Below are 14865 nucleotides of genomic sequence, written 5' to 3'. Positions count from 1 at the left end.
GTACTCTTCGTCTGTCTGTCATATATGTATGGTGCCTATATGTAATCATTGCAAGTTCGTTAGTTAAACAGGGTATCAAATGTTTCGCCTGTTGAATATTTGGTTTCATACATAAACAATTGCTAATTTAACAACATGTTCCAGAAGCTAGAATTACCAATCTGTTAAAAACAGGGAGCAGCTTTTTAAAAAAACTTAAGTAAAAGTGTAAAAGGTCCAATCAAGTACATATTTTAATACATTGTAAACAAATACTCCTAGAAATTGTGCCAAAAAGGCAAAAGTTGTGCATGTCTGGTGGTTAAAATGCCTCCATGTTTACAATGATTCTCCCCTTAAGCAGTAAATTTACCAAAATGATTGTATCAATGGACGGGACGAAAGATACCAGTGACAGTCAAACTCGTAAATCGAAAATAAACTGACAACGCATTGTCTAAAAATGAAAATTACAGACAAACAATAGTACACATGACACAACATAGAAAACCAAAGTGAACAATCAAAACAGACCCCACCAAAATCTAGGGGTGGTCTCAGGTGCTTCGGAACGGTAAGCAGATCCTGCTGCACATGTGGCACCCGTCGTGTTGCTCATGTTATAACAAATACGGTAAGTAGTCTAATTCGGTAGGTCGGGTTCATGAAAGGGAAGGGGGTTGTAGTTACGACATTAGTAGATATAGGAAGATGTGGTGTGAGTGCCAATGAGACAACTCTCCATCCAAACAACAATTCAAAAATTAAACCATTATAGGTTAAAGTACGGCCTTCAACATGGAGCCTTGGCTCACACCGAACAACAAGCTATAAAGGGCCCCAAAATAACTAGTGTAAAACCATTCAAACGGGAAAACCAACGGTCTAATCTATATAAAGAAAACGAGAAACGAGAAACACGTATATATGACATAAACAAACGACAACTACTGTACATCAGATTCCTGACTTAGGACAGGTGCAAACATTTGCAGCGGGATTAAACGTTTTAATGGGCCCAAACCTTCTCCCTTTTTCTGAAACAATAGCATAACATCACAACATATAAAAACATACGATAAAATATCAATTGGCAGACTTAACTCAATCAAAAAAAAAAAAAAAAAAAAAAAAAAAAAAAAAAAAAAAAAAAAAAAAATTAGGAACATATCCGATATAATTGTCTTAGGGAAGGAGTGACTCATAATTGCTCAAAAAATTCAATTACAATCACGTTTTTTAGACCCCGTTTTCACTGACAAAAAGATCGATCTTTGGTGCAGTGTAAACGGGTAAGATCGATTTCCACTCGATCGGACCTAAAATGCATAAAAAGGCGTTCATTATCACTGAACTAGTATATATTTGTTTAGGGGCCAGCTGAAGGACGCCTCCGGGTGCGGGAATTTCTCGCTACATTGAAGACCTGTTGGTGACCTTCTGCTGTTGTTTTTTATTTGGTCGGGTTGTTGTCTCTTTGACACATTCCCCATTTCCATTCTCAATTTTACCTCTAGAGTTGGTTTTAGAAAAGATCGATCTTATTTGAATCGGTTTTTTTTTGTTTGTTTAATGCTTAGATCGATCGCGATTAATTTTTTTTTGCAGGTGAATGTTATATTTAGATAGGAAAATAAAGGTCAGAACGGTTCTTTTAATGGTGTAACTTAAACGCACTGGATTAAATAAGATCGATCTCGATCGATCTTGCTTGTGCAACGTAAAGGCGAATTGGTCTTTTAAAGATCGATTCAATTTCGTTCGGGTCCTATTTGCTGAATATTTGCTGGCACTGTTTTGGTGTCAATAGTTTTCATGATAATAGTTTTAGAAAAAAAGTTTTAAAAAAAATGCAATACATTGGTAGTTATGGCCATTGAAGTGCAATGTATTTACAAAATATATACAAGATGTACATTTAGACTAATAAAAGTTCTAGTTAGTTTAATTCCTAGTGAAACCTTCATACTTTTGAGTTATATAAACATATTTGTAGATCATGCTGAAAATGTTTACCAAAACTTACTCTCTCCTCTATCATCGTTTTCGCGAAAATAGTAAAAAAATGCAAAATATTCAAAATCTACTGTTCAACTAAAAGTAAAATCACAATAATAGTGAACTCCGCGGAAAAAAATCAAAAAGGAAAGTCTCTAATCCAAAAGCTAAATCGAAAGCTTAAAAGATCAAACAATTGGATAACAACTGTCACATTCCTGACGTGGTACAGGCATTATTTGGTTGATTAAATCTGGTTTTAAAGCTAGATTAATCTCTCACTTGTATGATAGTCGCAAAATATCTTCTTAAGGAAATTATCTGACAATTTTAGTGGTGATTACTTAATAATGTTTTCATATTCCTATTGAACATATACCAGAGGCCCAATGACGTGGTACAAATTTCATCAAAGATGCTAAGATTGACATTTTGTAATCCAGAAAAGCATGTTGTCTACAAATGATTTACCAGTAATACAAATATCAATAAAAGGTAAAAAAAAACTTCTAAAGAATACCTTAAGGCGACCCTTACTGTTAAGAAAATTTACATGATTTAATTCCAGAAAAGCAATGGCCTTTTTATGCAACAAAACATAAACGGAAAGTAATATGACAGAATGCAATCAACGACAACTCCTGAATAATAACCACTTGACAGGCACAAATAAAATGAAACGGGGTTCAATATGTCTGTCTCCAAAATGTGATTAGGGGAAAAGATTAATGGTCGCGTGTGTCTTCTTTCGTTCGACAGTAAACCCATGCAAAGTAAATAACGTATAATAATAGCATGTCCAACGTAAATAAATAAACTCATCATAGATACCAGGACTAAATTTTGTATATACGCCAGACGCGCGTTTTGTCTACAGAAGACTCATCATAGACGCTCGAATCCAAAAAAGTTAAAAAGGCCAAAAAAAGTACGAAGTTGAAGAGCATTGAGGACCAAAATTGCTAAGAGTTTTGCCAAATCCAGCAAAGGTAATCTATGCCTGAGGTAGAAAAGCCTTAGTATTTCAAAAATTCATAATTTTGTAAACAGCTAATTTATAAATATAACCATATCAAAGATAATTCATGTTAGCACAAAAAGTGATGACTATATACTGGTCTGGTGATAACCTCTAGAAAATAAATTTCCACCAGCAGTGGCATCGACCCAGTGGTTGTGTTTTGCCGTGTTTAGAATTATTGCAACATATCTTATATGGAATCCAGAAGAAAGAAAAAAACATTGCTTTAACTGTACCTTAAGTTGAATATCTATATCCTAATTAAATTAATTAATGCTGTAATCCATGATCACAAATTGAATGCTTTGTTTACAATTGTTGAAAGCCATGTGCTTTTTAGCGGGAAAATTCAGGAACAGGAAACGGTTAATTTCATTAATTGTAACTTGTTATTTATAAAAAGTAAAAGGAATGATTAAAAATTCAATAATTATCAGTAAAAGTTTAAAAAAAAGTCTTTTCAAAGGAGACAACAAAGCAAATCTGCCACGGTATTTTCTATCCAATAGACGGGGAACATTAGCTACAAATCAGTCATTTTCAAATTATATTCATTTTACAGACTTGAGAGGTGTTGAGTGAAAGTAAATTATATACATCATTAAACACCATTTAAATGCTTTTAAATAAGTTGGTACGAGTTAGCAGTGGTACGAGTTTTTGTAAAGTGGTACGAGTTGACGTTGGTACGAGTTTACAATGGTACGGGATAACTATAATTCCTTGCATCCCGGACATCCTCTATTACAGGACCTACCTACTGTATGCAGTGATAATTTGTTCTCGTCCTGAACATGCACAACATATTTGCCACTGGACACTAAGCACATTAATCAATGTGTGTGTGAATACAATGAAATATCAATTGGTACACATATGACGGATTGAGTATAGAGACATCATAACCAGTCTGAAAAAACCAAAATATTATTATATATTTACCACATGTGTTTATACCTGTATACCAATAACGATTAATATATTGGTTTTATTTGAACCAATGTTGGCAACACATGATACGTTTGGAAATTATGAAGAAAACCATGTTCGAGTTTGTCCTTCACCGGAAAAAAACCTCTATAGGTACTTAATTTACAATTTCCTAACGTGCTGATTTTCAATTGTAAGAATTTGCGGAATAATTCGTGCAATATAACATCATATTTTCCAACCACTCGCTCAACATGGGAACGGAAGTGGCAATGCCGCTAAACGCACGAACGATGTTCACTAAAACTTAAATTTTTTGACGGAAATGCATCGAACTCAAATGATTTAAGGTTTGACAAAGTTTTATTAATTCCGCAGAACAGATAACTTTAAGTAACATTAATACCACTGAGAACTATAAATTAGATTTCTATAAAGATCAAGTTAAAACTAAGATGACAAATGTATAATACAGATCAATAAACCCGTCTTCGTAAGGTTAATCATATCTTCAATTGTGTTGACTCATAACACTTGCTAGCGTCAGTTCTGCATTTATATATTTATTTATAGTGGATTGGAAAACTGGATATTTCAACTTATATTAATCCCTTTCCACTTAAGGGTGCAAGTGCTGCCTTGTAGGGGCATAATAATTATCTGTTTTGAAATCTACAAGGATGTCTTTTACGTACAAGGGATATTGCTCTCTCTTAAATAAAGGGAAAAGTGGTATACCGATGTTCAAAACTCATAAATCCATGGACATAAAACAAAATCGGGGTAACAAACTAAAACCGAGGGAAACGCATTAAATATAAGAGGAGAACAACGACACAACACCGAAACGCAACACACACAGAAACGGACCAAGCATCAGACAAAACATCACGAGAATAACAAATATAACATGAAAACCAAATACATGAATTTGGGATAGACAAGTACCGTGCCACGTCTTATCTCAATATCTCAAAAATAAGAGAAAACACAAACGACTCAACGTTAAAAAGCAACACACACAGAAACGAACAATAATATAACAATGGCCATCTTTCTGACTTGGTACAGGAAACTTTTTAAGGGGAATAAAAGTGGTGGTTTTGTGGCATGCCAAACCTCGCACTTTAATGGCAAAGTTAAATATAACATTGAAATGACAACATAATATTACAGGACTACAATACAAATAAATAGGAGAACATATTAGACAAAGAAAAACATGATTAATAGATAAACGCGCCTTGTCCACACAAGACTCACCAGTGACGCCCAGATATAAAAGATCGAAAGTGAAAAAAGTACAAAGTTGTACAGCACTAAAGATCAAAACTTGAAAAGGTTTCGCCAAATACGGCACTGTTTTTATGCCCGGGATAAGAACATTCTTATTATATAGAACAGTTCATGCTAATTGCAAACAGTAAATTTTATCAAAGGAATATGAAAGAGATATACCTAAAGAAACTGAACTATTAACTAATTACAGAAAACTAAACCCGAATACATAACGCCCAGATATAAAAGATCGAAAGTGAAAAAGGTACAAAGTTGTACAGCACTGAAGATCAAAAGTTGGAAAGGTTTTGCCAAATACGGCATTGTTTTATGCACGGGATAGGAACATCCTTATTATATAGAACACTTAATGCTATTGCAAACAGTAAATTTTAACAAATGAATATGAAAGAGATATACATAATGAAACTGAAGTGTTAACTAATTACAGAAAACTAAACCCGAATACATAAGCTATGTTTATCACAGAATAGACAAACCCGAATCAGTCCAGGCGTCAACGTAATTAAAAAAAATGTGACGTCACATACGACGGAGAGCAGGCACAAACGTTATGCCACATTTGAATTTATGAAATTTAGAAACAGCATGACGTCACATATTAAAAACTATCATTCAAAAGTGAGATAGAACTAGGATTGATTTAAGATTGTATTAGAACATAGTTCATCCGTTTATCGTCCTCTGCTGATGGACTATCATCGTTTCTCATGACCATAATCGCAAATGGTGTCAAGTGAGAACCGAAAATTCAGTCCCTGAAATTTGCTCTCCGAACGGGGATCGAACCAGAAACATTTGTGTGCGCTAACCACTACACCATTGTTCTTCTTTGAGATTTCCACAATATACTAACTGTTTCGTTGAAGACATATATAGTTTAGAAGGAGAGACACTATTTGGCCAGATCATTCCAGATATAAACATGACATTACTGATGTAATGATTTACTTGAAGACAGTCAGTTTTCATTTTGCCAAATATCACATTTTCTTATCCCAGGCTTAGATTAACTTATCCGTATTTGGCTCAACGTTTTGGAATTTTGAATCCTCAATGATCTTCAACTTCGTTCTTGTTAGGCTTTTTAAATATTCTGATATGAGCGTCACTGATGAGTCTTATGTAGACGAAAAGCCCGTCTAGCGTACTAAGTTATAATCCTAGTACTTTTGATAACTAATTCAAAAACAAATTCTTTTTGCATAATTGATACATCTATTTACCATAACTCAATTGATGTTTCCATCCTGATGGTATCACCATCTACGTAGTCAGCACTAATGTGGTGACATGATTTATCATTGATAAGCCCAAGCATGTAATTACAAATTTCTGTGGATTCAATTATTTTAGTGGGTATCAATTAAGTGAATTTAGGAAACTTGCGTTTTCGTGGATATTTATTTTAGTGGATATCAATTAAGTGCATTTAGGAAAAATTTTCGTGGATATTTATTTCGTAGTTTTACCAATGTCTCAATACAAAGCATACGCAAATTTGTTATTTGTCGAATGTTGTAATTCGTGGTTCATTTGTACCCGCGAAACTCACGTAAATTGGTATTCAACGAATAATAATCGATACATGGTAGTTGCTAACAATTATTTTTGAATTAATAAGGATTTTCTTCCCAGGGATAGATTACCTCAGTTGTCTTAGACAAAACTATTCGGAATTTTGGGTCAGCAATATCTTTAACTTCCTGTTATATTTGGCTTTTCTAACTTTTTTTATTGAAGCGTAACTAATCTGATGAGTTTTGAAGACGGTAATCGTTATAGTTGAATAGATAGGGATTTAGAATTGGTGGTGCAAGGTTAAAATGATAACAAAATAGGCTGGGTTGAAAAAAAGAACAATGATTTTTAAAGCATTTCAAACTTTATTATCTACTGATTTTTATTTTTCTGATCCTTCTTGTCTTTCCTGTTTGGGTTGTCTCTGTTGTTTTTGTTGTTTTTGTTGTCTTTTTTGTCTTTCCTGTTTTTGTTGTCTCTGTTGTTTTTGTTGTCTTTCTTGTCTTTCGTGTTATTTTTGCCATTTTTACCTTTCCTATTCATCGTTGTAGTAATCCAATCTAAATATGCAGAAACCTTGCTATAAATACTTGGTACTTTTGCATCACAACCAAATCCAAGTGATACAAGCCCAACAAGCTTTTCCGTATTTTCATCTTCATCCCTACATATCAATCCGCCTCCACTATCACCCTATATGAATTAATGCATATTCAAAAATAAATTTAATGGATTTAACGCGTCTTGTGATTGGTTTACATCGTTTCGTTTATCAGTTCGTATACTTAATTTGCCATGTGATCGTGACATCATCAACGTTTTTTTCATGATTTACTCCATGTTGAAATGGAATTTAAAAAATTAATTCTAAGAAATGACTGTAACATTTTTTTCTGCCTATTCGAAAAAAACCTCAAAAATGTGGTGCTCTCTTTGAAATAACACGCTACGCGTGTTATTCAGTGTGCACCACATTTTGTATGTTATTTCTTCATAGACGGTCACTCCGTAGATATTGAATTGTTCGTAGTAACCACTCTACTCATCCGGTCGCAGATCGGTTTAAATGATACCAGTCTGAAGCCTTAAATAGAATACCCGCATATTGATAATAATATTATATATATGAAATGACAGATATGGATATCTTTATATCAGCTTTAATAGGATGTGATAATCTCATTTAATATGTTGAAGTTTTAAAAAATCTACGATTTGAAATTGGTAGGATCATTATTTAAGAACAACATAAGCTAAACTATTGAGACTAGTATTTAATGGAGCTCCTTTTTTGAAATATCTTATTTGTTGTTTAAAATTTGAATAAATTACTCAGTCTTTCACCATTGATAGTATTTTGGTCTCAAATCGAAAGAAAGGAAATCTAGAAATTGCTAAAAAGTTGGCAATTAAATCTTGACAAGCTGTTGAATTCTTTAATATATGAAAAGAAAAATATTTGTAATTGGTCAAAATATAGGGTTTACAGATGTAACATTGTTGGGTTGATGTTTAGGCGAGTTGTATACTAGAATAGTATATACTTAGTATGGTTTCTGATTGAGAGTTGTCTCTTTGGCAAACCAAATCTTATCTTGAGGACAATACAAATATATGTTACATATTTAGGCATACGAGTCCTAAGTAAAAGACAGCAGCAGTAAATCGAAGAAACAAATCAAAGAGGAGAAAAAACTAAGCGATTGCAGCCTCCAACTGGAATAAGTCCGTGTACGTTGAGATAGGATAGCGTCTTATGTTATGCTTTCATCAATAGTAACCACGGTAGGTACTATGTGTGGCTAGGATCGAGTGATTTGATTTTTTTCGAGTGAATATGATACAAAATGTCAAGACTGCCTTTCTATCAATAAGTAATATAGAAGCTTGAGTTTGATAAACAAGGTTGTACAATGTATGTCTGTGTTTGAGATGAAAAGATATTATGAATCGGACATTATTTTTGGTTGAAAAAGTAAAATTTAGCCTCGCAATGCTTATTTGCAAAAATACCAGAAAAGCCATTTTATACACATACAAACTTTATACTCATACAATGTAAGGGAGCTACCATTTGCTTTTGGGGGGGGGTGCTGGGATGAAAAACTTTGTCCTATAATTTTAGTTGTAATCTCTGTCCTTCCTTTTTATGTTTACTCTTTTCGGTACTGCCTTTTTTTCTTAGTTTTTTTACATAAATTGTTACCCTGCCTTTTAATTAAAACTCCTGTCCTATAAAAAAAAGAAGATGTGGTATGATTGCCAATGAGACAACTATCCACAACAGACCAAAATGACACATATATTAACAACTATAGGTCACCGTACGGCCTTCAAAGCCCATACCGCAGTCAGTTAAAAAAGGCCCCGATAAGACAATGTAAAACAATTCAAACGAGAAAACTAACGGCCTTATTTAAGTAAATAAAATGAACGAAAACAATGTAACACATAAACAAACGACAACCACTGTATTACAGGCTCCTGACTTGGAACAAGCATATACATAAATAATGTGGCGGGGTTAAACATGTTAGCGGGATCCCAACCCTCCCCCTAATCTGGGACAGTAATATAACAGTACAACATAAGAACGAACTATAAAAATCAGTTGCCTTTTTTCAAATTTCATCCAAAGAAACATCTTGAGTATACAAAACGAACATTAATCATTGATAGAACGCAATAATTGGAAGTTAACTACTAATGAAAATGAAACCTTTGGAAACAATACTACTTACATGTTTCATGATGTCATTAAGTTAAATTAGAATTGCAATTGTAAGAATGAGGTTTAGAATCAAATGTTCCAACGAAAATACCAGTTCGACTGATAAATTGTTTTGTGCTTGTTTAACGTCCATTCGCCAATATATATTGTCATTTTATCTATCGTTGCATTAATTTTCTATTACGATGCGTCAAAATTAGGTATAGTTAGAAATATCATCTGACGTATCCTAGTTTAATGATACATGAATTATTACTTTTAATTATGATCAAATTGGTACTAAACTATTTAACTAAAATCAATTTGGCTCCTCTATTTGTCATAAAATATTTACAAAAAATAATTACTTTGATCCTTTGACAAAAATGTAAAAGATGATATATCAAAGAGCAAACTAAATAGAATCATAAGATTAAACAGCCTCAATCAGAATAAGTATGCACAGCTTGCAACTTATTTCATTAGAACGTTCGGTTCTGGACGTACGAGATGATTATTTAAGAAACAAAGAAGAAATATAGTTTAACATACGCCGCAGGAACTTTTCTCCTCTCCCTGGACACAAACTTTTGTATTTGCCAGCACAGAATAACCATGTTTATAGACTTTAATACAGCTATCAGGGTTGATAATTTGTACAGAAGCTTCTTGCAGACGATCCAGTTTGTTAAATTCTTGAAACAATGTTGAGAAAAAAAAGTTATTAATGGATCATGGTTTAGTGAGATTTTTGTGTGTCACTACACTAGTATTTATGGCATGTTCATCATTTATTAACAGCATTTATTTAATCTTTTTTTTTATAATTATTTACAGCACTAGGTCGATGCCACTGCTGGTGGACGTTAAGTACCAATATGTACCACCAGACAAGTAGTCAGCACTTCGTTGTTGACATGAATATCAATTATGGGGTCATTTTTATAAATTTCCTGTTACAAAACTTACAATTTTTGGAGAAAAAAAACCTAAGGATTTTCTTATCCCAAGATTACCTTAGCCGTACTTGGCACAACTTTTTGGATTTATTTTGTCCTCTATGCTCTTCAACTTTTGATAACTATTGGGACAAAAGCAAATATTTAAAGGCCAACGCAATAATTATGTGGGCAATTTGGTGGACAGTTATTATTCTGTAACATGGGGTTTTTCATTGTCTACTTGGTATTTTATTTATTGCAACTAATGTCTAAAATGATGCTTTGAAGACAATTAAGGAAAAAGATTACAATGTGTCCAGTCTAACATGTCCTAATGTCAAATTTAAGCTAATTATTATTATGCTTGTAAACGACATAATTTTTTCATTTGCAAATTATGTACAAATAATCGACCCCTTATCTACATTGAAGGCTAAACAAATTGTTTCTATGCAATTTTCACCTTCATGACTCATTTAAATAAATCAGTTCACATAACATAACAAAACTATATGTCCCATGGGTGCTTTCGTCTTTAAAAAAATGTAAAGTGTTTCTGCATTTTGCTTTTAAATTCTGTAATAAAACATACCATCCTTTGTTCCATTTGTATTTCCCCATCCGGATACTTTACACTGCTCTCCTGTACGATTTTTACTTATATCTCTGTCCAAGCTTATTTTATTGATTTTCGAACCAAAAATAAGTGGTTTCTTAAGCTCAAGAAGCATAATGTCATTATCAAGTATCTCTGGTTTCTGGAAGTTTTTATGCTGAAAAAATACCAATGTCGATTGTTTAAACATGTTCAATTTCCAGCGCAAAGTTCATATCCGTTTGATGCTTGCTCCGCAATACTGCACTTAAGGATAATGTCATAATGAGTGTAGTGTTACAAAGTATTGAACGGAACGGATAAAATCTCTGCGCCGGAGATTGCAAAATGTTATGTTTGTTGTTTACATTCTCGTCATTTTGTCTCTGGTGAATAGGTGTTTCATTTCCAAGCATACAACCTCACCTTATTTCTATATTTCATACATTAAAATTCTATGTTATATGATTGAACGTTTATTGTTAAATGACCAACTTGTTTAAATTAATTTGGAGTATTCGTATTTCATTTATCTTTTTTATTGAGGTCTATGAAATTTCTAGTGTTAATAGGCTCGATGTGATTTGTACATTTGTAAAGCTCGGATCATCATTATGACGGCTGTATTAAAACTTACATAATTCATCTTTTAATGTGTTTTTGTGGAGGCTAATGACAAAGTTGCTTATTTCTAATCACATTTGACATACACATGATACTTGTGATACATATTGCTGTTCGGTCTCTGTTGCATACAAGAAAAAAGTAAAATCACAAAAATACTGAAATCAGAGGAAAATCCATTAGGAAAGTCCATAATCACATGGCAAAATCAAATGGCAAAACACATCAAAAACGAATGGACAAGAACTGTCATATTCCTGACTTGGTACAGGCATTTTCAAATGTAGTAGATGCGTTTTGACTTAATTTGTAAAATAACTGATTATACAAATATATTCTATTTGATATAAAGTTTTTGAGTAACACGAGGATATAATATTTCCATGTGAAAGGATTTTGATATAAACATGATCTGTTGGAATGATTTAGGGTGGAAGTTTTAGGTCCGAAATTCTAATTTTTGGATTAGAACTAGGATATGATCCCTGTTTTCAAGCAGAAAAAACAACATTAAACTAGTTCCTTCATTCATAGATCTATGCATTTTTCACTCAAAATTAACGAAATTCACAACTATAGAATAACACTATCATACCACATAAATATCCTTCACGTATCTAGTAACGTTCAGCTGACTATACAAAGAACTACCCGCTACTACCCGGTATCCATCTTTTCTAAAAAGAAAAGAATGTGAAAACTTCAGTTGCATGCTAGTTACTTTGTATATAAATATAAGACACAAACTTTATCAACTTTGAATCAAACATTTATAGATATTACATAGAACTACATGTATATTGTATTTAGTGTTTATTTAGGATGCAACCAGAAATTGTGTAGATGCTTTTATCAATATAAAGTGTTATGGAAAAGATAGGCAGGTCCTCTCCCTTACAACATACGGTTATCTGTCAGAGCCAAACAGAGAAAGGGCAGGGAACCAGTCTATCGAAAATATATGTTGATTAACATTTTTCTTGCATATAAATAAGTGCATGATATGATAAGCTATCTTTAATTTGTAAAGCAATATTTTCAGATTCCTTGTCAATAAATTGTTAATATTGTAATATATCTTAACCATTATAATGTATTAAAGTTAGGATTTTTAAGTTATAGCTAAAAAAAATGAGTTTTATATTATATATGAAATATCTCACTTACGTTCTGGAGCTAAATAAAGTGCAATGAGCAGCTGTTAAAATCCAGTTTTCAGCAATAATTACTCCCCCGCAATGACTCTCCCAATAATTATTATCATTGGTCTGAATAGAGACTTGCCATGGAAATTCTTCTATGTCAGCATTATCACCATTAACAATCTTAACGATACTAGCGGCATTAGACACCTAAAAGAAAGTCAGAAGATATATGAAAAGACATTTAAGCTCATCAATCGCAAAACAATCGGACAATGCAGAGAGCGGAAAGCGATAAACAACAATGTAAAAACACATATATAATATACTCATCAAATAAACAAAGCATAGATTACGACGTTTTATATTTATAACAAAAGACAATATGAACGTTTTCAATAAAAAGAGGAAGTAGTTTGTATAATTTCGTGGTTGTTTTTTTACTTGTATTCTAATATAATTTGATTTTGGGTGTAACGCGTCTTCTGATAGGCTGAAGTTGTTTTGTTACCAGCCCATAGACATAATTAAGTCATGTGACCGTGACGTCATCTACGTTTTTTACATGTTTTTTTATGATATGAAATGGAATTTAGAATCAATTTATTAAAAAATGACTGTAATATATTTTCTGTCTATTCAAAATAACAAAAAAAAAGTGTGATGCACACTGTCAAATTACCCGCTACGCGCGTTATTCAGTGTGCATCAATTTTGTATGTTATTTCTTCATAGACAGAAAAAATATTACAACCATTCCTTAAATTATTTCTCAGATCGTATTTTACAGCGCTAACAATAGTATTTGCTTCTTATGAAAGACCAAGAAGACACGAAACTAAGCAGGAATAAACAGAACAATGAAAATAAAAATATGCAAAGGGTACAATAAAATACAAGATCACAAAGGAAAATTCTAAAATGAAAAGTAGCTTTTATTAAAAGGCAAAAAACAGTTAATAATTAAAAACCAATTGTTCAGAGAACAATTGAAAGTCTTTCCACAGTAAAGTAATTTGGATAAGAAAGTAGTTTCTTTATACTGATGCGATAAATGATGGTTTAATTATCTTTTTGAGTGATATAAGGGATATAATATGCTACTTCCGGTGAAATTAATGTCACATCCAGTCTCATATGATAGCTTCTTTCACACTGATTCCAAAAATATATAGTTTCTATATACTTTTGTATGTAGAATGGGAGATAATTGGCCATTTCCGGTTTGTTGGAAGTCATTTTTAGTCTTCAGTAATCTGTTCATGTATCTATATGACAAAATATATGGATTCTTGGTACTTTTAGGTGAAAAAAATTGCAAAAATAGCTACTTCCGGTTTTAAAGGTCACTTCCGGTAGCCATTTTTCAAAGTCATTAGTCACTTAACCTTTTGTATGAGGTCAAATGTCTTTATAATGAACTTAATTGAAGTTATAATCAAATAACTTCATATCAAGACATTTCAGGGGCACCAACTCCTATAAGATGCCATTTAATTGTATAAGACTAAATGTAACATATCTTCATTACAATAAAGCTGACATTTTGCACTTGTTCTTTTATATGTATCTCTCAAAGTGTCGGAGAAAATGCAAAAACAAGCAAAAGTCACAATTGAGAACTTGACCTTGACCTTTGACCTTGACCTCATTTTCTAAGTTGGGACCCATTGGACTCAAATAAAAACATTCCAGGGTTATACGGTTAACTGTTTATGAGTTATATAAACATACCGACAAATTTATTTTGTAAAGGTAGATAACTCCTATAAAATTTCATCGAATCGCTTCGATCCAAATGCGCCAAAAATTACTGAGGATGTAACTAACAATTTGCAAAAAGAATTTTGTCGATATCTTTTTTTGTTAGGAAGGAGATGCACACAGATCATAAACAGTGAATAGGGAGATAACTCTTACAAAGAAAATGGTTCGGCTTAGCAGGGTAAAATTTAAAAGCGCATAAACTATACGATACCATATGAGAAATATCTAAGCGACATATTGCGAAACAAACATTTATCGCAAGAATAAAATTTGGCGGAAAAAAAAATTAATAATAATCAGAAGAAAAACAATAAGTCTTTCCACAGAAAAGTGGAAAG

General features: G+C 32.5%; 1 protein-coding gene across 1 annotated transcript; it reads right to left on the bottom strand.

The window, feature by feature from the left end:
- Nucleotides 1-7100: 7100 nt before the first annotated feature.
- On the bottom strand, nucleotides 7101-14024 carry LOC134727885 (chymotrypsinogen A-like). Its single transcript, XM_063592280.1, has 6 exons — nucleotides 13947-14024; nucleotides 12786-12970; nucleotides 12214-12295; nucleotides 10992-11172; nucleotides 10011-10153; nucleotides 7101-7441 (listed from the first exon to the last, which is right to left on the bottom strand). The coding sequence occupies exons 1-6, from the start codon at nucleotides 14022-14024 to the stop codon at nucleotides 7121-7123; spliced, it is 990 nt and encodes a 329-aa protein (XP_063448350.1). The 3' UTR covers nucleotides 7101-7120.
- Between the last annotated feature and the right edge of the window lie 841 nt (nucleotides 14025-14865).

This window comes from Mytilus trossulus, chromosome 8 (assembly GCF_036588685.1).
Source record: "Mytilus trossulus isolate FHL-02 chromosome 8, PNRI_Mtr1.1.1.hap1, whole genome shotgun sequence".
Classification (NCBI taxonomy): Eukaryota; Metazoa; Mollusca; class Bivalvia; order Mytilida; family Mytilidae; genus Mytilus; species Mytilus trossulus.
Note: the sequence above shows the minus strand (reverse complement) of the source record. Positions and strands in the feature narration are given on the sequence as shown.